Source organism: Hemiscyllium ocellatum, chromosome 5, assembly GCF_020745735.1.
Source record: "Hemiscyllium ocellatum isolate sHemOce1 chromosome 5, sHemOce1.pat.X.cur, whole genome shotgun sequence".
NCBI classification, from domain to species: domain Eukaryota; kingdom Metazoa; phylum Chordata; class Chondrichthyes; order Orectolobiformes; family Hemiscylliidae; genus Hemiscyllium; species Hemiscyllium ocellatum.
This window is the reverse complement of record NC_083405.1, coordinates 23,405,455-23,428,760: the sequence shown is the minus strand read 5'-3', so window position 1 is coordinate 23,428,760 and position 23,306 is coordinate 23,405,455. Positions and strand designations below refer to the sequence as shown.

At 38.6% G+C, this 23,306-nt stretch overlaps 1 protein-coding gene across 6 annotated transcripts in view; it reads right to left on the bottom strand.

Moving 5' to 3' along the window:
• Positions 1-2,710: 2,710 nt before the first annotated feature.
• The window catches only part of tent4a (terminal nucleotidyltransferase 4A), a 111,480-nt gene continuing 90,884 nt past the window's right edge, over positions 2,711-23,306 (bottom strand). For 3 of the 6 annotated variants that reach the window (XM_060824578.1, XM_060824582.1, XM_060824580.1), the window contains 2 exons: positions 21,782-21,949; positions 15,854-19,552 (listed from right to left, as the gene is read on the bottom strand). In XM_060824578.1, the coding sequence (XP_060680561.1) occupies positions 19,379-19,552; positions 21,782-21,949 (342 nt within the window). In that variant the 3' untranslated portion in view covers positions 15,854-19,378. Of the gene's footprint in view, positions 2,935-15,853; positions 19,553-21,781; positions 21,950-23,306 lie in introns of those variants that run through there. The other 3 variants (XM_060824581.1, XM_060824583.1, XM_060824579.1) reach the window with 2 other exon arrangements.

The window sequence follows — 23,306 nt, the reverse complement described above, 5'->3', positions numbered from 1 at the left end:
TACAAGGCAATGGCTTAGTGCTGGAAAATTGGATTACAATAGTTAGGTGGTGGCTGTTGGCTGGATGCAATGTGCCAAAGGGCCTTTTTCGGTGCTGTAGATCTCTATGCCTCTAAAGATAGTTAACCTTTATTTCAAGAATTATTTTAAAAATTCTCTACCCTAGGCCAGAATGGAGACTGGATCATTTAATATATTCAACCCTAAGTCATGTCAATTTTTGATCTCCATTGATATAGAGGGTTATGTCGGGCTGGCAGGAAAGTGGAGTTGAAGATATAATTAAATTAACCAGGATCTAATTGAATGGTGAAGCAAACTCAAGAGACTGAATGGCCTACTCTCGCTCTGATTTCTTATGCTATGTTTTTAGACTGTACACACAGCCAGCTGGTCAATGAGAACAGTCACATCTCCCAAACAGATTACATGGCACTCACTGACCCACTATTTTTTCTTGCAGGATAACTCAATGTAGATGAACCACTTGGAAGGGATAGTTGGATGAATGTTCTAATTCTCCTAAAGGGGAGACTTCTGGCTACATTGGGTTAATAAGGCTATTACCAGCAGCAGAATTGAAAACCTCAAAGATGGTAATGGCCTTATACATAATCTTCCTTCCAACAACATAACTCCCCATTTCTTCTGAGTTTTAAGCTCCAAATAGTACAAGCATGCATCTTTTCTTTTTTGCCTCTCTCAGCTACATGTTACCTTTGTACCTTTTCCCTTTCAGATACGAAAAAGATGTGATCTGGCCGTGTAGTGCAGGAGCACAAACAAGACTGATGCTTAATATTCAGTACTATCTCTTGGTTTCACATTAAGCTCAGATATTGATAATGTAAATAGCTTAAAGGACCAATTCAAGGCATGATCTGCACACGATGAAACAGTGGACATGAGTGAGCTGCAACTGGGAAAGGTTGAAAGTGTCGTGCAGGTGGCAACTCGTCAGAGGGCAAGTTGCTCTGCTGCAAAGGACTCCATTGAGGACTTTAATGGTGCAGTTTACAGAAGAATGACAAATGTATAAAAACTTGTATTTCCAGCACACTCTTCATGATTATTGGACTTCTCAAAGCATTTACACTTAATTTAAAACTTTTGAATTATAGTCTGCTTTTGTGACTGAGTTGGTGCAATGCAAGTGAAGCTGATGAATTCTCAGCTGAGCCAGTTGGAACTGAAACCAAGTTACTAAGACAGAGAGGGGAGAGAGAGACACTCACATACAGAAAGGTATGTGCAGTTGTTCTCTGCAGCAGAAACTATTTGTTCTCTACAGTAAAACAAAAACAGTCTAAACTGCAGTGTTTGCTGTGAAATGTGACTTTTAAATTGATAACTCAGACATTTTCCAATCACTCACTCTGTACATATAACAAACTAGTGGAAGCTTCCTGAGGAAGACAACTGAAGACTAAGGGATTAGGCAATTGAAAGATCTCAACATCAGAATTGGGAAGTAAAGATGATATTCTCCTCACCTGTTTGTTTGTTTTGTAAGGAAAGAGTTTGAAAAGGGATTAGAGTTTCAGTTTGCAGTATTATATGCCAATGGCTTATATCTGTTTATCTGTAATAATTAACAATTCTTGTTTTGTAAAATAAACCTGGTTTGTGCTTTCGATCAATCTTGGTCTGTAAGCCAGGTAAATTGGGGCACTATGCCAAAAAAAAGTGAATATTGGTATAAATCTCAGAATAGCAGGGCTCAATTTACAAAGCTCTGCTCCTGTGTTTCATAAAAGCTCTGAGCAATTGAAGTTTTTTTTCTGAATGCTAATGAAATGTTTTATCACATTTTGTGTGCACCATATGGCTTTTCTTGTTTGGATGCAGCACATATCCAGTGCTCTGGAGTCATCAGGCACTTGCTCAGTGAATAGTCCACCTCACACAGTGACCACTCTGTGGTATGCCATAGTCACACAAATGCCACACAATGAAGGAATCATGACTGTTGCACCATTCACTGCCTACTTGTGTATCGAGCTAGATGTTAAGGGAGTGGAATCCCTTTCAATTCTAACAAATCAGAATAGACGTGCAGAATCCACAAAAAGGTTAAAGCAGTCTATGGCCTGCTGTGCAAAGAAGAAGCTTGCTTTCTCCACCTGCTGGTGTCTGTCAAGAGAAAATGAAGTGGAGTTAATGCTCCTTCAGTAAACAAACTGAATGGCAAAATATGAGCTGTTGAAAATTTAATAAAAGCCCCTGCCTGGAGGATTCAGACAGAAAACTGCAGTGGTACAATCATGTTTATGGTGACTGGTCATTGTAGTGAGTAAACATTATTGCAAGCATGCCCTCACTGAAGTGCAGATATTTGACTCATTATTTCTTGCTAAGGTTCACTTAAGAGCGACGTGGCCTAGTGTTGTGAGCAATATACTCTCTCCTCCCTCTTCCAACAACTAGACTTTCCCAAGGAATCGGTTCGTTCTCCAAGTCATACTACATTCTGAAGGGAACATCCATGAGGGAACCCAATTCTGTGAGCAACTAATTTGTACAGAAGCCTTGAAGTCAGCAAAAGTTCATTCAACATCTGCCACACGATGTTTACTGGAAGCTGAAAGTAGCAAGAAAAAAAAACCATCTGTAGAATAGTAATAACTGTCTGAAAAATTAATCAGCAGCTTACATTTTTAACAAGTTGTTGGGTCACTTTAAAATCAGGCTGGCGGGGCAGCGTAAGGCTTCCAGCTGCTGGTAGTGAAGTTAAAAAAACGGTATTGAGAATTGAGTTCAACAACAGCACAGCTGGCACCAATTCACCATCCGCTCCAGTTGTCAGGATCAGCCAGTTCTGAATACTTTCAGCTGGTGTTAACTGTAAGTGCATCATGGCTTCTAGTGCAATTTACCACGAGTGTTCAACATGCCCTGTGCATTGTTTTTGTGGTCTAAGTGCATACGTAGCACCTGAAAAACAAATTTCAATGCTTTAATTTCTCATGCATATGTTTTCGATACATATTTTAACAAATCTGTTTCATCAGATCCTCTCCTCTACTTTTGATAGTGTTGTCCTTATTAATATTCTTTCATTATAGTTGATAGATTCATCACTTGCACACCTTTATTTTCAAGAGACAGAGTCTTGGGCATTTATGATAAATGCTTGTTTACCCATCTGCCACCAGAGCTGTTACAGCACATAAAATACAATTGGATCTGGGCTTCTTTGCTAAAATTTCTCGACATTCAATATTTATGCTGAAGTGCAAGAACATCCTTTAGGTCTTCTTCTGAACTAAAATAAAATTGGAAACTCTGGTCCCTTACCTTCTCAACTCTGCCAATAAGCATGAGATGCTTCTGGACATCGTTTTCATAAAGATTGAGGCCAGACATTAGTTCATTCTGTTTCCTTCCTTTTCCCTCGCCCACCAAGGCAAGCTCTCCATTAATATTGGTCACAGTCCTATCTCTGAACTTATATCTTTCTCCACATTTTATCCCATCATCAGTCAGGCGCTCGCTGAACACATCCTCTCCCTCATGCTACCTGTTGATTCCACAACTTATTATTCACTGTGACGGTGTTGTTGATGATGTTAAATGTCTCTTCTATCTTGTTTCATTTTGTGATGACAAAGGTGTCATCTATGTAGCAGACCCAGATTTTTGGTTTGATGGTTGGTAGAGCTGTTTGTTCTAGTCTTTGCATTACCGCTTCTGCTATGAATCCTGATAGCGGAGATCCCATGGGTGTGCTGTTGGTTTGTTTATAGATTATATTGCTGAAGGTGAAATGGGTGGTGAGGCACAGGGCCAATAGCTTCATGATGTTTTCATAGGTAAAGTGATTGATGGTGGTTGGGGTGTGTATGATGGTCTCTTCTAAACGTGTAGTCCGCTACGTAGATGATATCTTTGTCATCACAAAACGAAACAAGATAGAAGAGGCATTTAACATCATCAACAACACCCTCACAGACATAAAGTTCACCAAGGAGGAAGAAACCGACAACAAACTCGCATTCCTGGACGTCACAGTCAAAAGAAAGGACAATGGAGAACTACAAACCTGCGTATACAGAAAACCGACAAACACTGATCAAATACTTAACTACACCAGCAACCATCCCAACACACACAAACGAAACTGTATCAGAACACTATTCCAACGAGCCACCACACACTGCAGCACAGACAAACTCCGGAAAACAGAGGAGAATCACCTATACAACGTATTCAAGAAGAACAGATACTCAAAAAATACAGTGCACAGATTCCTCAAGAACAAACCACGACAAGCAGATCAAACACAGCCAGAAACCCTAACCACCTTACCATATATCAAAGAAGTTTCAGAAATGACAGCCAGATTACTAAGACCCCTCGGAATCCTAGAAGCACACAAATCCACCAACACTCTCAAACAAAAACTAAAACTTAAAAGACCCAGTACAACCCAAAGACAAAACCGTCATCTACAAAATTCCATGCAAGAACTGCCACAAACACTACGTAGGACAAACAGGAAAAAAGTTAGCCACCAGGATACACAAACACCAGCTAGCCACAAAAAGACACGACCCTCTCTCCCTCGTAGCCCTACACACGGATGACAAAAACCACCATTTCAACTGGGACAACACATCTATCCTGGGATAGGCTAAGCAAAGACATGCCAGAGAATTCCTAGAGACTGGCACTCCAACCACAATGCCATAAACAAATGCATAGATCTAGATACCATATATCAACCCCTCAAAACGAACAGGAAGTGACATCACCACAAACCCCAGAAACCCCATCCAGGATAAACATATAAATAGAAAGCACGAGACAACAGCTTCGCTTCACTTGGAGGTCACCACTGATGATGTTACCTAGCCATGTAATGAAATGTCTGGATATCAAGCCTACAGCTCAGTGAGCAACCCTTCACCCGAAAGAAATTAAATCGATAGCATGAAGCAATATAAAGTCAGAAGGGATAGAATTTCTGTGGGTAGAGTTAAGGTACTGCAAAGGAAAAGAGACCCTATTGAGAGTCAGGATGTGGGAATGATGATAAACCAGGAGATAGAAAAGGTATGTATGAAAGGCACTAAAACAATAATCATGGGAGACTTCAATATGCAGGTGGATTGGGAAAAAACAGGCTGGCAGCAGATTGCAAGAGGGAGGAGGTCAGGCAACATCCAAGGAGCCAGTCTTTGACAAGATTTGAGTCTATTATTAAGGATGACATTGCAGTGTACATGGCAGTTCATGATCAAGGAAGTCATGGCTAACAAATCTTTCTGAATTCTTTGAGGTAAGGTGCAATTTTGATAAATGAGAATCAATGGATGTGATCTATTTGGATTTCCAGAAGGCCTCTGACAAAATTCCACATAGGAAACTGTTGAATAAGAGCCCATGGAGTTAAGGGCAATGTACTGACATACATAGATGATTAGCTGCCTGACAGAAGGCAGAGATTAGGAATAAAGGTATCTATTTCAGGATGGCAGCCATTGACTAGTGGATGTCCACAGGGGTCTACGTTAGGAACACTTCTATTCACATTATACATTAGCGATCTGGATAAATGAACGGAGTGCATTGTTGTTACATTTGCAGATGACACAAAGATAGGTGGAGGGGCATGTTGTGTGGAGAAAGTGGGAAGACTGCAGAAGGATTTAGACAGGCTAGGAGATTGGAATTCTCTTAAGGTTAACATGCATGTTCAATTCACCATTAGGAAGGCAGATTGAATTTTGGCATTCATTTGGAAACGGACAGAATACAACAGCGGAGATGCACTGCTGAGGCTGTATAAGGCTCTGGTCAGATCACCTGTGTGTCCAGGAGGTGCTGATATTGAAGAGGTTCCAGAGAAAGTTCACAAAAAACAATCCCAGGAATGAAGGCCTTGTCATACGAGGAACTGTTGAGGACTCTGGGTTTGCACATGATGGAGTTTAGGAGGATGACGGGGAATCTCTTTAAACTTCACAGAATACTGAGAGGCCTGAAAAGAGTGGATGTGGTGAGGATGTTTTCATTGGTAGGAGAGACTGAGACCCAAGGCCATAGCCTCAGAGTGAAGCCACAACCCTTTAGGATTGAGATGAGGTAGAACCTCTTCAGCCAGATGCTGGTTAATCTGTGGAACTCATTGCCACAGAAAGCTGTGGAGTCCAATTCATTGGGTCTACTTAAGTCAAAGATAGTTAGGTTCTTGATTAGTTATAGAATGAAAGAAGTGGGGAGAAGACAGGAGCATTGGGCTGAGAAGTATATCAGCAATGGTCAAATGGCAGGGCAGACTTGGTGAGCTGAATGTCCAATTTTGCTCTTATACGATGTTGCCTTATGGCTTCCCAAATTCATACCCACCTTTCCTAAAATTGGATAATTCCCTTTGACTGAATTCTTCACTTCTGTCACTTTATTCACCACTACTAACCACCCCAATACAAAACGGCCCTCACAAATTGCATTCAATGTGACTGTAATTACAAAAAACCAGCCTTTTTTAAAAAAAAACTTATTGTGACTAAGCTACAGACTTGACACAATTAACATCATAAACCTCCAGTGACTCTCCTCCATCACCAAGCAGGTGGACTGTGCCGGGTTCTATCCTTATCTGGTGAAACATAACCCCAGAAAATCACGTTTTCTCTTCTCTTGCTGATATCTCTGGAGTCCATTGGAGATTCACCTTCAGGCGTACATTTTATTACTTATTGTTATGCTTTTCTTCACTGATTTCATCCAAAAATACATCAGGTTCCACATATTGTTGCCAATTGACAGCTTTATCTCACCTGGATTTCTGATTTATTATGCTGCTTTGAGAATCAACTATGGATCATCAGAAACTTCCTTCCGCTTAACATCAGGAAGACAAAATACAGTGTGTTTGGTCTCCATTTTTAAAAATCTCCATTCAATTATTCCATCATTGGCCACCAGATTTTCAAGTGCGTTGACTCTAATTCTGGAAATCTCTCCCAATAAATCTGTGTCTCTCTTCAAGCTTTTCCCTAAAATCTGACGTATGAATGGCTGCTACTTAAGTTAAAGGTGCACAACATTATGGGTAATGTATTAGCATGGATAGAGAATTGATTAACTAAGAAAATAAACAGTGTGAATAAGCGGGTGTTTTTCTGGTTGGCGATGGTTAGTGGTATGTCTCAGGCATCAGTGTTCGGACTGCAATTGTTTACAATTTACATAGAGTTGGGGATCAAAGTTCACAGATGACAAGAAGAAGAACAGTAGAGCAAAGTGTACAGAGGGCACCGAAAGTCTGCAATAAAAGTTGAGTGAGCAAGAATCGAGAAGATGGAGTATAATGTTGGTTAAAATTAGGTCATCCATTTTGATAGGAGTAACAGCAAAATGGACCATCGCTTAAATGGTGAAAAATTGCAGCATGCTGCTGTACAGAGGGACCTGGGTATCCTTGTACATGAATCATAAAAAATTGGTTTGCAGGTGCAACAAGTCACTAAGGCGGCAAATGGAGTCTTGTCCTTGACTGATAGAGAGATGGAGGTTATGCTGCAGCTGTTTAGGGTGCTGGTAGGGCTACAGCTGGAGTGCTGTGTACAGTTTTTAATCTCCTTACTTGAGAAAGGAGGTACTGGCACTGGTGGGAGTGCAAAGAAAGTTCACAAGGTTGATTCCAGAGTTGAGAAGTTTGCCTTATGGAGGGCAGTTTGAATAGGCTGGGACTATACTTAACTGGAGTTTTAAGAATGAGGGAGAATCTTAAAGAAACACAAAATTATAAAAGAGAATTGATTAGAAGCAGGGAGATTGTTTCCACTGTTCGATGAAATTAGAACAAGGGAGCATTGCCTCAAAATAAGAGAGAGCAGGCTTAGGACTGAGTTGAGGAGGAACTACTTCCCCCAAAAGCTTGTGAATCTGTGGAATTCCCTGACCAGTGAAGCACTTAAAGCTACATCATTGAATGTTTTTAAGGCAAAGATAGATTGATTTTTGAACAGTAAAGGATTTAAGGATTATGGAGAGTAGGCAGGCAAGTGGGGCTGAGTCTATAAAAGATCAGCCATGATCTTGTTGAATGGCAGAGCAGGCTTGCAGGGCCAATGGCCCACTTCTGCTCCAATTTCTAATGTTCTTATATTCTTAACTGCTTGAGTGTTTGTTCATCTTGTCAGATTGTTATTGATACCATTTACAAAATACCTTGGGATGGCTTTCTACATTACAGGTGCTATACATGTAACTGTTGCTAACATACAAAGAAAACATACAAAATAAACAAAAAAAGTTACAAGATTATTCCTGTTTGCAAGTATTTTCCCATATGCTACAGATTGATGCATCTTTAGCAAATGTATTTCTAAAATGTATTTACAGTAAGAGAGTCAGAGTTATACAGCACAGAAACAGACCCTCTGGTCCAACTCGTCTATGCTGACCAGATATCCTAAATTATTCTAGTCCCATTTGCCAGCACTTGGCTAATATCCCTCCAAACCCTTCCTATTCACATACCTATCCAGATGCCTTTTAAATGTTGTGATTGTACTAGCCTCCACCATTTCCTCTGGCAGCTCATTCCATACATGCACCACCCTCTGTGTGAAAAGGTTGCTCCTTAAGTCCCTTTTAAATCTTTCCCCTCTCACCCTAAACCTATGCCCTCTAGTTTTGGATTCCCCCACCATGGGGAAAAGACCTTGACTATTTACCCTATCTATGCTCATGATTTTATAAACTTCTATAAGGTCACCCCTCAGCCTCTGACACTCTTAAGAAAATAACCCCAGAATATCCAGCCTCTCCCAATTGCTCAAACCCTCCAACCCTGACAACATCCTTGTAAATCTTTTCTGAACCCTTTCCAGTTTCACATCCTTCCGATAGCAGGGAGCCCAGAATTGCACGCAGTGTTCCAAAAGTGGCCTAACCAATGTCGTGTACAGCTGCAATATGACCTCCCAACTCAATGCTCTTACCAATAAAAAGGGAAGCATACCAAACGCCTTCTTCACTATCCTATCTACCTCTGACTCCACTTTCAAGGATCCATGAACGTGCATGCCAAGGTCTCTTTGTTCAGTAACACTCCCCAAGACCTTACCATTCAGTGTATAAATCCTGCCTTGATTTGCCTTTCCAAAATGCAGCACCTCACATTTATCTAAATTAAACTCCATCTTGCCGTTCCTCGCTCGGCCCATTGGCCCATCTGATCAACATCCCATTTACTCTGAGGTAACCTTCTTCGCTATGACTACACTATCCAATTTTGGTGTCATGTGCAAACTTACTAACCATACCTCCTATGTTCAGATCCAAATCATTTAAATACATGGCAAAGAGAGGTGGATCCAGCACCAATCCTTGTGGTACACCACTAGCACAGGCCTCTAGTCTGAAGAGCAACCCTCCACCACCACCATCCCCAGTCTTCTACCCTTGAACCAGTTCTGTATCCAAATAATTATTTCTCCCTCTATTCCATGTGATCTAAGCGTGCTAAACAATTTACCATGGGGAATCTTGTTGAATACTTTACTGAAGTCCATACGTCAGATGCGCTCCCCTCTCCATTAACATTTGCCAGCTGGTTTGTAAATGAATGTGCCTTGTTTTAGGAAAACATGCTAATTTTCACAAATAAAAATACATCTAAAGTAAATCGAATATTTCTGATTTCTATAGTAAATTTAACTAATTGAAAAGGTTCTTTTTTTGTAAAGCTAGGAGATTTATAGGCTGTAAAGACTATCTTTTCAGTCTTCTGTATTTTTGATTGTGGGTTGAAATGGGTAAAGGATTGTGGAAGTAATTTCTGCATGCATTAAAAGCAAGTTACTAACATTTCTTGTTAATGGATATCCCAACACACTCCAGATTCCCAAACTTCTGAATTTCCATGGACCTCATTTTTCACTTTTTTAAAAAAAGGAATTAATTGAATATTTTAAAGAATTGGTGCAAAATGAATTATCTCTCACTACTATTAAAATCTATTATAATTTTGTCCTTAATTGAGAACGCATGCGAGGATGATTCTTCAGACAAGCACGGAGGGAAATGCTGTTTTGTCAATCAACATAACTAAAAGAACATTACTCTGGTCAATTAAAACATTCCTGTTTATAGGACTACACAAATTGCCTGTTGTGTTTTGTTGACCAAAAAAAAGGGTATTAAATTGTTCTCTGGTTGTGAAAGGCATTCTCTTACATCCAAATGTTCATTCATTATTTAAAAGATATTTATGATAAATATGGATTAGAGTGACTATTCTTTTTTCGAAAAACTATACTTCTAAATAGAGATCACCAGTATGTTTTATGATGAGAACCAGCATTATTGGTGGGCAATATGGTGGTAGAGTAAAAAACTTCTGCCCTGCTTGTTTTTTTGTGCGCTTTTTCTCTTCCTTTTTCTCTCCCCTTACGTCCAGAGCAAATCCTGGAGCAACAGCAGGCGCGGGCATATAGCCCCAGAGGAGCATGCAGGCTGTGAGCCCAAGAACAGCACGAAGGGGGCCCGTCCTGGATGGAGACCCATGTGGGGCAGCCAGTCTTGGAACTTATCTTGGAGTAGCTGAGTGACAGTATGAAGCTTACAGCAGAGCAGGGATGGTTGTTGGATTTGGGTTTGGCACAGATTAGGGGTCTTATTTATAAAAGATGAGAGGAGAATGTTTTAAAAGACATGAGGTTCCTTTTTTTTTGTTTGTACAGAGTTTTTTGTGTGTGGAATGAACGTGCTGAGGAACTGATGGAAGTGGGTACAATTATATTATTTAAAATACATCTAGATAAGTACATAAATAGGAAAGGTTTGTCAGGATACTGGCCAAGCATAGGCAGGTGGGACAAGTTTAGTTTGGCATTATGGTCTGCACGGACTGGTTGGACCGAAGGGTCTGTTTCTGTGCTGTATAACTCTATGACTATGACTAGCAGCAGTGTGTACCATCTACGAGATGAACCATAGAAATTCATGAAGGCTGCTTAGACAGCACTTTCCAAACCTACAACCACTACCATTTAGGAGGACATGGTTGCAAAATACATGAGAAGACCACCACCTGCAACATCTGCCCAAAGTCACTCACCAATGGACTTAGAAATATATCACTAAACCTTCTGCACTAGTAACAAGAGGATTTGAGTCAAACATTCTTAAACTATATAGTTAACAGGGTCTTATGGATATGGAGCACTAAAAGACAAACTTAGAAACAGAATGTGTAAGCATTAGGGATGAAATGCATGACTGAAGAAATCAAAAGAGGAGAGCAGACTTAAGCAAGTGATTCAATGGACACGTCAAGTTCAGGCACAGAACTGGGCAATCACCAAGGCTCCTTTCAAATCAGCCAGATGGGTAGGCCCAGAGATGCCCTCATTATCCATCACTGTCTGCATTAGAATGCTCAAGATTTGGTTCAAGGCGCTTCACAACTGAGAATGCTCAGCCTGAGTGATCCTAGTGTTTTCAATGTGGAAGAGTAAGAAACTTCAGAACATTCTGCAGACTTATAATTCCTCCATTAGTACAGAAATTGCAAAATCACACAAAAAGGAAGATTCCTGAAAAGAGCAACCACTTGGGAAAAAGGTACAATAAACAAATGACCAAGTTTAAAAAAAGCAAACCAACATTCCCAGATGAAGTCAAAGACAGTCAGCAGAGGTTTTGGACAACCACCTTACACATGCAAGGAACTAATACATAATTTAAATTAAATGTTGGGATGGCTGCTCCAATATTGGTTGACAACTCGATGTTAAAATCAGTGGATGTTCAACCTGCAAGTATCAAATTGCAAGGTACGGGGAGAGACGTTTTAGTTGCACAGTCAGTACACCATCACACCCACTCGTAGGGTGAGAGTTCAATGACATCCTGAACATATTGATGAAAGTGAACACATCAGTACTAAGCAGAAACCTACGCATTTCACTTGGTCTCTGAGGGGATACAGTACTACAACAGTAAAATGGAAGAAACTTTCACCAAGCATCGCAAATAGTATTCAATAGCTTAAAAGAGTACCACATTGCTCTGTCAGATGCTAATCTCAGTGTGCTCATTGAAAAGTACCTGACCACCATGAAGAAAAGTGAAGGCAATTAGACAGCAAGTTAAAAAGCACAAAACTGTCAAGTGTTCAGGATTGCTAAGTTCTCAAACATTATTGTAGGCCTTATGTTTGTAAGATACTGTGAAAGGACCCTTTGGAGTCTTCTTCCTCACTGCCTCCTTTTCAAATCAGGCTTCCCTCAAACCAAGAGCTACCTCACCTCCACCCTCTCCAAAGGCTCTCCATATCATGCCACTTATATATACTTGGCCCAGTGATCTGGAACATAAATCATGCCTTTCTAATGATGCTTTTCTACCCATTGTATTTCTGGCATTGCATGAAGGGCTTCCAGCTCTGCATGAAATGTGTCATTTTATAAAATTACTGTTATGTCCCTCAATAATCTTTAATCCACCTTTTGCACTTATTTTTGTTGATGGAATCTCACCAGTATGCATTCTCGTGTCACTTAATTGGTACCATCTAGTTTGTCCTTTGAATAAGCTACCTCATGTGCAGCTCTGGCTGTTCGATAGTGGGTAGAAGCTAGAGGGTACCCAGAAGCAGGTTGCAATTAGAGTAACTTACCATCAAGGAACTGCTTTTCTTCCAGTTAATGTACTCATGATGAGAACCCATGTCCTCTATTTCTTACCATATCACAAAGTATGCTGTCACCTAGTTCCTCTAGAACATAGAAAAATACAGCGCAGTACAGGCCCTTCGGTCCTCGATGTTGCGCCGACCAAAGCCTACCTAACCTACACTAGCCCAATAACCTCCATATGCTTATCCAATACCCGCTTAAATGACCATAAAGAGGGAGAGTCCACCACTGCTACTGGCAGGGCATTCCATGAACTCACAACGCGCTGAGTAAAGAATCTACCCCTAACATCTGTCCTATACCTACCACCCCTTAATTTAAAGCTGTGTCCCCTAGTAACAGCTGACTCCATTAGCAGAAAAAGGTTCTCACTGTCAACCCTATCTAAACCCCTAATCATCTTGTACACCTCTATCAAATCTCCCCTAAACCTTCTTTCCTCCAATGAGAACAGCCCCAAGTGCCTCAGCCTTTCCTCATACGATCTTCCTACCATGCCAGGCAACATCCTGGTAAACCTCCTCTGCACTCGTTCCAATGCCTCCACGTCCTTCCTATAGTATGGCGACCAAAACTGCACACAATACTCCAGATGAGGCCGCACCGGAGTCTTATACAACTGCAACATGATTTCAGGACTCCAGAACTCAATTCCTCTACCAATAAAGCCCAGTACACCATATGCCTTCTTCACAGCACTATTTATCTGGATGGCAACTTTCAGAGATCTGTGTACATGGACACCAAGATCCCTCTGCTCATCCACACTACCAAGTAGCCTACCATTAGCCCAGTAATCCATCTTCTTGTTACTCCTACCAAAGTGAATGACTTCACACTTAGCTACATTGAACTCCATTTGCCACCTTTCTGCCCAGCTCTGCAACTTATCTATATCCCGCTGTAACCTGCTAGATTGTCATTCCAATATGTACTCAAGATAAATGAGCTGAGATTTACTTGTGGTAGTTTTCATCTGTTTTTACGTGGACAGTCATGTTAACTCTTTTTGCTGAACTTGCAAAAATTGTGTTAAGCAAACACAACCCAGGCACTCCTGCTAAAAGAGATGCCTCCTCCACATCCTGTCCTACACAATGGAAGACAATACTTCTAATATTTTCTGGCCCTGCACATTATGCAGATCCTGCACTGGTCATTTTGTTTGGCCCCAATTTGTACTCTACTTACTATAGCTCTATTAGCACTTGCATCATTTTTAATGGAACACTGCATTAGTTTTAAAATGCTTGGCTTACCACCATTCAGGCCCATCTTGCATCCTTGAATAATTATCGTGGAGATTCTCACCTTCTTGAGACTATCACACTGCATCAGATACTATGTCTCAAGTTTTGTTCAGTTACATAAATGTTGTATCCGTGTTTTGTGAATTCAGAGCCATCGGACCACTTCTGGTCATTTTATTTCTAGCAGCTTTCCCACTGTACTACAAACTTTCTTTAATATTAGCAGTTATTTGTGTAGTGTTCCTATTTAATAATACTTTATTTTACTTAAATAGTCCTGACTGATCTACAGTCAGTTCAATAATTTAGTCTATAAAATTTACTAACATCTCCATTTTCCAACTCATTGATCCCCATTCCCAAAGCACTCAGATCATTTGACGGAGCTCTTGATTGTTTCATCAACTTACTATATCCTTACATAATCTGGAATCAGTTTCTGCAGAGGTTACGAAGAAAGATCAATAGTCTGAAAAAAAAATCTCTTCCCCTTTTATAAGGCACTATCTGATCTGGTATTTTGATTTTTGATATATCAACGGTTTAAATGATTCACTTGTTTATTGGATCTTGTGCACAAACAGCTGCAAGTTTCGTCTGTAAGTTTTGCAGCACATTAAAGCAATGCATGGAATGCAAAGCACCGTAACATGATGCCAGATGAGTATGTTTTTCCCCAAACAGTTTCGAGGGACACGTTAGCTCCCACATTTAGAAACAGCAACTCTAATCAAGAGTCTCCAGGTGAACCAGTGCTGACAATTTGTACAATAATTTCACTCAGACAGTAACTTCCAACCACTGAAAGGGAGAACTCCACCTCCATTCTTTCTAGGGAGCAGCTTGCTCAAGAAGTCAGAAGTAGCAAGGACTGCATTTAAAGGTAGTCCTAGGAGAGTCCATATCAACTAACAAACTGAAATTTCTGAGCTTTGAAGGACTAAATCTGGTTTAGTAATTACTACACCTCTGTCCTGAGAAGGTTTTCAGAAGTACAAATGAAAACCTAGAAACATATGAAATAGTAATGAGTCAAGGATTATTTCACTATGTGCAGGGTAGAGATCTTTGTAGTGCTGGTTTTACATTTCCTAATGGCCAGGAAAGGTTGAAGTTCAGTTTGCTTTCTCCAAGTCACAAATTTTCTACCAAACAAATTGTAAGTAACATCAGTTCTGAAGAAAGGTTATCAGACTCAAAATGTTAACTGATGCCTGTCCACAGATGCTGCCAGACCAGTTGAGCTTTTCCAGCAATTTGTTTTTGCTTGCAAAAAATTTGGATAATACAGGTGCCAAAGCATGCATCATATTTGGCACTTCTATTAACCTGGTGATTATGTTCTGAACAGGAATGCAGGTATATGGAATTAGCCACCGTTTATATTTTATTGAAAATTATTAGTACAAATGTAAAAAAAAAAGTGCCAATTATGCACTGAAGGTGATCAATACATAGGCTATTCAAAACAAATAAGTGTGTTTAAAGGTGTATGACTTACAGAAACTAAACACTGAACAATGGTGCAGTCAAGGGTAGGTTAATTTTAAAATAAGTCAAAAGCAGGCCAAAAGCTAGGAAGGCTATGGCCAAAAAGGGCTACAAAAATGAAGGATAGGTTGAAATTATTGTTGGATTTGGAAATGAAAATATTAAATTTGAATTTATATGTTTGCAGAGCATGAAGGAAGACAAAGATAGTATGTGTCAGCATTTAGGATGAAGAAAGTTTTGTAGCAATGGAAGTCAGTGGTAGGGAAGAAGGAATAGCAAAAAGAACATGAATATCTGTGTAGTTCCACCTTAGCAGTAGTAGTTCCGAGTAAGAAATACTTACGACCACCTGTAAAAACAAATAATCAAGAAACTACCATTGGTCGAAGATAAGGAAATAAAGGTGGAGAACCAAAAACTTGTGGCTGAGCTTATACCTGTTGTACAAGACACATTTATATATGTATAATCAAATACAATTGTTTCAGTAAGTTTATTAAAAATAATCAAAGAATAGAAAACTATACATAAAAAATGTTCAATTTTTACTTGCCCCAGTAGAGTCCTAAACACGATTCCTTTTGTACGTATAAAACGTACAACCCCACAGTGGTAGTCAGGCCAAATCATTGTTCACCATGACAGAACTTGAACATGATACAGATGGTTATCCAGCACCACAAAATACACAGCACTTTCAGATATTAATTGCATAAACCAAATTGCTACAAAGTAATGTGTTTCTACCTTTGCTGAAGCTTAAATAACTAGATGTTATGCACCAATAGAAAACCTTTCAGCACAAATTTACCTTTATCATTTAAAGCTTTGGTTTGAGCTGTAGTGTTTGCTGGGATTGCCAGTATGACTTAACTGTTACCTTGTACAGTAATTTCATAAAAATAATTCTTCCCCACCTCATCTGAAATTGGTAGATTTTAATTACAAAAGCCTGTCCAAAAATAAAATCAGAATTTATGACTTAGTGTGTTAAAATGATTCTTTGCAAAATTCAGAAGATTGTGTGAATAAACAAGAGTAGCAATGCCAATGGGGAGCCCAAATTCAACATAAGGTAGCAACTGGTCCATTTTGTATGCACTTCAAAATGTCACTAATCAACGTAGCATAGTGAATATTTTTTCCACTGATGTTCGTGAAAAGCTAAAAAAATCTCCATATCTCACTTCCATGGTTTATGCCCTTAAAGTTCAACGGTATAATCATTTGAACTTCGTGCATTTTGTGGAAAAGTAGTGTCCAAGATACAGTTTTTTCTTTATATAAGAATGAAGTATATTTTTGTGCAAGATAAATCATCCTAATTTTGTGGTTGCTTTATTTTAGTGTAGAAACTTGTGCAGAGACATATTCATTTTCTGTCCAGTTATGTCAGTTACAGAGCTAACTGGTATTACTGGAGAATAGGGACAATAATCCACAATTCTGAAGGCAAATGAGAACTCAAGTTAGTCACTGGTACAGTGAAGCTCCAATGCTGAAATCAGAATTCTCTGCTTCAACTAAATGCTCAATTTCAAGGTAGCAGCAGGGGTAAATGGGATACTGATTGTAGAAGTGTTCCAATGCATGGAATGAATAATTATGCCTAAAGCAGAGAACACAATATCCAAACTTTTGCCCTAAAAATCCTCTCAGGGCTGGAATGTTAAGCCATGCAGCCTTACATTATAGCCAAGTTTCTAGAGTTCGAATGAACAGAAATATCTTGTTCAGAATATTTGATGACGGAATAAATAAAATAAACTAAACTAATCACGAGTGTTGCAATGGATTTATAATGCAAATAAACAAAAACAGAAATTGCTGCAGAAGCTCTGCATGTCTGGCAGCAACTGCAGAGATAAAACAACTCTCTGAAGAAGGGTCAGATCACTGGATTCGAAATGTTAACAATTTTCTCTTCACAAATGCTGCTAGACCTGCTAAGTTTCTCCAGTAATTTCTGTTTGTTTCAGATGTACAGCATTTGCTGTTATTTTAATACAGACACTGATATCAGCACAGATTTCATAGCTGCTCGAGTTTATTTTTGTGTTAGTTATATTGGAAAGTATAAGACCTACTTTAGAGCGTTATGGAGTTTCCACTGGATGATAATTTCCATTTTCACAGGGGCAATTTTGTTAAATTTAAAGGTTACTTCTGTAAAGTCCTACAAATTTGACCCATTGCGAAATAATTTTGCAGTTCCCCATTATTTTCATGAAATTACAGTATGTACAAAGACAAAGTGTGGACTTTACTGGAATGCTCTCGAATATAAAGCACACTAGCTAAACAAGTCAATAGCATGCAACAGAAAACTTTAGCAGTGAGCTCTCAATATTACACGTTGATAAAGCAGTAACATTTTACAGATGAAATATTCTTGTATTGTGTTGCTGAAAACGTCTAAACAACTTGAAAATTTTCCAAGTGTTTTCCTACAAATTCCTGAATGTCATGGCAACATTATCTCAAAACAAAACCACCTCCATGAGTGGACATCATCCACTTTAGTGTTTAGTTGGGTTAGCACCCATTCTCGAGATATTGTCACGTTTAAATTTCAACCTAATTCAGGCAATACAGAAGGCATGACAAATCTCCTAGGACAACTGTGGTACATTCGTTAAAACGTAGGGCTTAGGCAGGCTGTAATTTTTCTCTCTTCCAAAAAGGTAACAAAAAACAGTGGTTGTCATGAAAAAATCTTGCATAGTCTAACTGTATGCATCAGTAATTTCCATTAAGTGCCAGCAACATAGATGGTTAAACTCTTTGCTGTCGACTGCAATACTGCATCAAAACACTCCCTACAAATGCATACAGCAGATGAAGTACTTTTTCTTTTTTGCTCCTAATAGAACATACGCATACTGGTATACAGATTCCTTAATAGAATCAACATAATTCCTTCCACCACATTCTGTTAGCTGGGAACATCATTCATAAATGCCATCTGGACCCCAACATCAACAGGTTACATTGTTATGACTAGCGTGAACTTAAACACGGAACAAAGTTCTCCCAGTTCACACACATTTTGTTTTGTTTGAGTATGCCTCTTCAGTGTTGCAAGGCTTGCGTTCCTGGCTCTTATTCAAATCAGAAGTTAAAGATTCAAGGTGACTATATAAACAGACCCTGAGAAAACGCAGCCTAAAACACAAATAATGAACAAGCAGAAGAAAAGATGGTTCCAGTTGCGCTAAATTCCCTTAAAACTTCTGGTTAGTATTGAGTATTATGCAGTGAATCAAGGAGCCAGAACTACTCAACAAAATCCCTTATGGTGTTAGCACACTCAGCTTAAATATCAAACCTGCCAAACTAAGAATCCTCTATAAACTTAGATAATGCAACCTGGGAAAGGATTTGTAAACTTCAAAATGTTTCCCTCTTTCACTTAAATATAACTTAAACATGTGATAATAACATCATATGAAAATTAAATAAAAACTTTTGAAAAACAGTTATTGCACAAATAATACAATATGTACAGAGTAAAAAGTTCTGATATATGTATGAAACAATGAGTAAGAAGCGGCAAAAATAATTGCCATGAAAATGTCCATCTAGGTCAGCCACAAGAACGAATCTTGGATTAAAGTATCCCTAAATTTGCCTCTGCTTGTGAAGAATTGCAGGAAGTGCCCATCATCTGCAGAATGTTGTGGTGAAAGCTCAAGCTCTTGCGGGTCTATCACCAGAGCCGTTCCAGCAGTGATTTGAAAACTATGGGAAGCAAAACCTCCATATTCAATAAGGCTTCACAAATACTTAGCACAAGATGATATGTTCTGCAAAATGGAGTCCAACTGCATATCGGACACATGCAAACAGCCAGTTGTAGATATTACCTATACCCACTAACTGCAGTTAAATGCTGGTCTTTATTTCCAGTCTGATGCCAAGATCATTCCTTTTTTATGTGAAGACTGAGGATGATATTTAATGGTTTCACACACCTTATCGACTTAAACTAACAGTTATTGGGTCCCGTGTCTGTTTTCTTCTTTTTGTGTTGCGATTATATTGGTTATGCCCCCTGTGAATGACTGGCTGCTTCATGCCACCCACTGTATTGTGATTGGAGCCTTGATTATGGAGTCCCTTCACCGAATATTTGGGGCCACTGTGCTGCTGTTAAAGACAGATATTAAAATCAGAAATCAGGAATTCTTGTTCAGTAATCAAATCCAAAGAACAACACTCATTTCATTAAAAATTACATTGTAAAAATACAGTCTCCAAGTCTGACCCTTAGTCTGTACAATGGCTTGGCTGCTACTGCCTTAGCAGTGAATTTTATTTTTGGGGGTGGAAGGGAGATAGCAGTTATTAGTATTGACAGGGAGATGGGCGAGGAAAAAAAATCAAGCATTGTTATCACTTATTATCATTTGTGACTCCTGTTAGAAAGAGAGAATGGATATTCCGGAAACACAACAACGCCTAGCTGTAACATTCCACTTGTGAAATACCTAGCAAGCACCAAACTTTCTAATTCATGTGTAAGAAAGACCAAAAATTGGAGATTGCGGTGCATAATCTCCTATGTACCTCGACTGAGCTCCATTAATAGATAAGAGTATAAATCAAAGCAAGTTGTGCTTTGGCTGGACAGAGCATTGATCTAACTGAAGGATATTAGTATGGGAATGAGGGTCGCTGAATATGACAACTTTGGATATCAAAAACTGATTATCAATGCTGATTTAGGGAGACAACCAAAATTCATATAATATTTGAAGCCCCAGATGAAATATCCCCTCTGCATATCCCAAATTGGAAACCCAAGAAAATGAACCATCAAAAGGCAACAAATAAAGGCGAACAAAATTTCTCTCTGGTCCAACAGTAGTCTAATCTGTAAATAAAAAAATACTGGCTGGCTCAGGGTGTGGCTGTAACACAGCAGAGTTGCAAACGCCAAAACAAATCAGCACTAAAGTTTCAATTATTTATTTTTTTAAAAACATTTAAAATGACTGTTAAAAAGTTACTAACTCCCTTTCTACCATTAGCTGCATGTTACAACTCAACTCCCAGAAACAATGTTTAATCTCAAAATGGATTAAACAAATTTGTTATTATACATTTGACTCTAATATCATTGAAGTACTGAGAAAGTATTACAGTCAGATTCTATCCTAATGGCGATTTCATACAATACTTGCGAGCAGGAGTCTAGTAATCAGGAACAAGAACACTGGAAAGTATCTTCCTTTTGCACCGGGTACTGAATGCAATGATACACTGTAAAACTATCCAAAATTTAATAATGCAGACTAGGAATCAAACCTGAGACTTAGTGATATGTACGATATAATTAAACTGTTGTCAAAGTTACAGGGGGAGAGCAGCGCACAAATATTTTTCATATACAACTGAAATTCTTCGAGTTTATAGAAGACATAATGGCAAAGAGTATTTCAGACAAGTGCATTAAATTTCCAAACAAAAACATGATTTGATTTTAGAGAAGAGGTTTATAACCAAGAGAGCAGCAAATGAAACTATTGTAAGTCATTTTAACCATATTCAAAGCATACTGAGTAGAGATGGCAACTCCTTTGAAACTGTTCCGTTATATTTTACGACATGTAGGCCAAGCGTGCCCAAATTCCAGGCAGTGTAGAATTTCAGGCTAAGCCATGCTACTCCAATTTGAGGTTCAAGTAATTAATTTGGATTCCTTGTCGGACTTTGTTCCAGTTTCGATTTTGTGGGCCATTTTCCATGAAAAGAACTGCTTTTTCTTTAATAAATGGTGCCTCATTTGTGGCACCAAACAAATCATAAGTCCAAATATAAATATTGCTGGCATTATTAACTTGGGGTATATATAAATTAATAGACATAAATGTTATGTGGTCCAATGCTGCATGGTACACACAATTTTGTGGCAGATGGTACTAAACTTGGACTTCCTCTTTTAGGTGAAACAAAATACTTCAGTTATTTGTTTTCTTTTAAGATTTCCCTGTATTGGACTCTCGTCTCCAGCCAATAAGGGAAAAATATTTGATCTTAAGTTTGTGTTGGATGTACATTAACCTCCCCATACAAAACACTCCCTGGATACGGAGTTAAGAAATTTACTCTGTGGAGAAAGCAACTGGCCTCCATTCAACGCTTCTAAAATATATTACCAGACTTGAAACCTACCTTGTTGGCAATACTGGTGCACTCACCCTTAAAACATTTCCTAATTATATTGCATAATATTAGTGTCCGACGTTGAAATGATTCTATGTGTCATACAATTTAAACTTCAGATATTTTCGAATCATGCATTCCAAAAGTTAAGTTCAATTCATCAGTAGCACTGCAAAGTTCAATTTTTGTTTCGACTCCATTAGTTCCTACCTTGTGATGTATATACAGACTTGGCAGAAGGCTAGGGGATGCAGTAGGGGGAATAGGGTATACAGCAGTGACAGGATTCAGTGGTGCTCCTTCAATACAAACCTGCCTGGAAGGAAGTGCAGGGTGTGTAGAAACACCAATACTGGCTGGTGAGACACCAATCCTAGCCTGTGTTGGAAGGTAGCAAAATAGACAAAATTAACAAATTAACAATAACCAGCTTTTTTAGGGAATAAATTTTATGTAAGCTAAAACTACAGAAGCTTTATTTGCCAAGTATATTCTCACCCTAGTACATTTCTCATTCTGTTTTACTGTCCTACATTTTGCAAAACAAGTTTTGTCATTTCAGTTAAAAACTAAATGTTAAAATGATAACATTAAAATAATAACCATTAAAATAATTGTTCATCAGTTGAGGTAATAAAAAAGTAATTCACCAATCACTCAACTATATATGGCAACAAAACAGATGGTGGCATTGCTTTTATGTTAAATATCTACTTCAATAAAATGGCATAGATCAGAAGTTACCACTCAAAAAAAAGACTATGATCAATAACATTTGCAGAATGTTGTGAACTATTACTTGTGGAACAAAGAGAAAACATTTCGCAAATTCTGTAAGCTTACTGTGGTTAATTTTAAACTAAAATAGTCTGCAAATAAACTTTGATCAAGAACATTATGAAGAACACAATTGACATTTTTCTACAATCTATTGGAAAAAAGTCTATCTAAATGATGCGACTGTTCAAAGAAAATTATATGAATGTGAAAGGAATGGGCTCGATGAGTCAAATAGTTTATTCAATTCATGCTTTACATAGTTAGTACAGCTCCACTTAGCTCCCCTGATGGATCAGTGAATAAAGGCTTTGTTTGATGGTGTATAGAGTCAAATAAACCTGAAAGGTCACAACCAATCACTATTTTACATTGATTAACTGCTTCAAGCATAGAAATACTGGAAGTGCTTTAATTGGCCTCAGCATTTTTGGGTTTTAGAAGCAAAACAGTGCATCTACTTCGTACTGTTATCGACATATTCACATAAATCCTTGGAGGGAAGACAGCCCACCACTCCTACCCAATCTATCCTAAATTTGGCTCCAAACCCGCACTTGCTTTTTTGTTTGATGTTGCCTTCCCAATAGTGCCTATTTTCCAAAAGCAATTTTTTCTTAAAAATTGCTCAGTCATCAGATACTGAAATGAAGAATTGGTTGCAAGATTTTAGAAATTCCCAGATAAGACGCATCATGAACACAACTTGGGTATTTTGTCACCCCATGAAATTTGCACTTGAATTGCACAACTTCATAGTATGCATTTTAAAGCTAGACTTAAGTTTTTTTAAAAAATATATTTTTAGAATTAAAAATTCTTTAAATCTGTACTTGGTTTGATGTAACACCTCAAAGTTTAAAATAAAACTCCATTAGACCAGTCCCTCGGTTCCTGACAATTTTCTAAATTAGAAACGTTGTATCCACTTAAACATTGCTGCTTTACAGCATTTGGC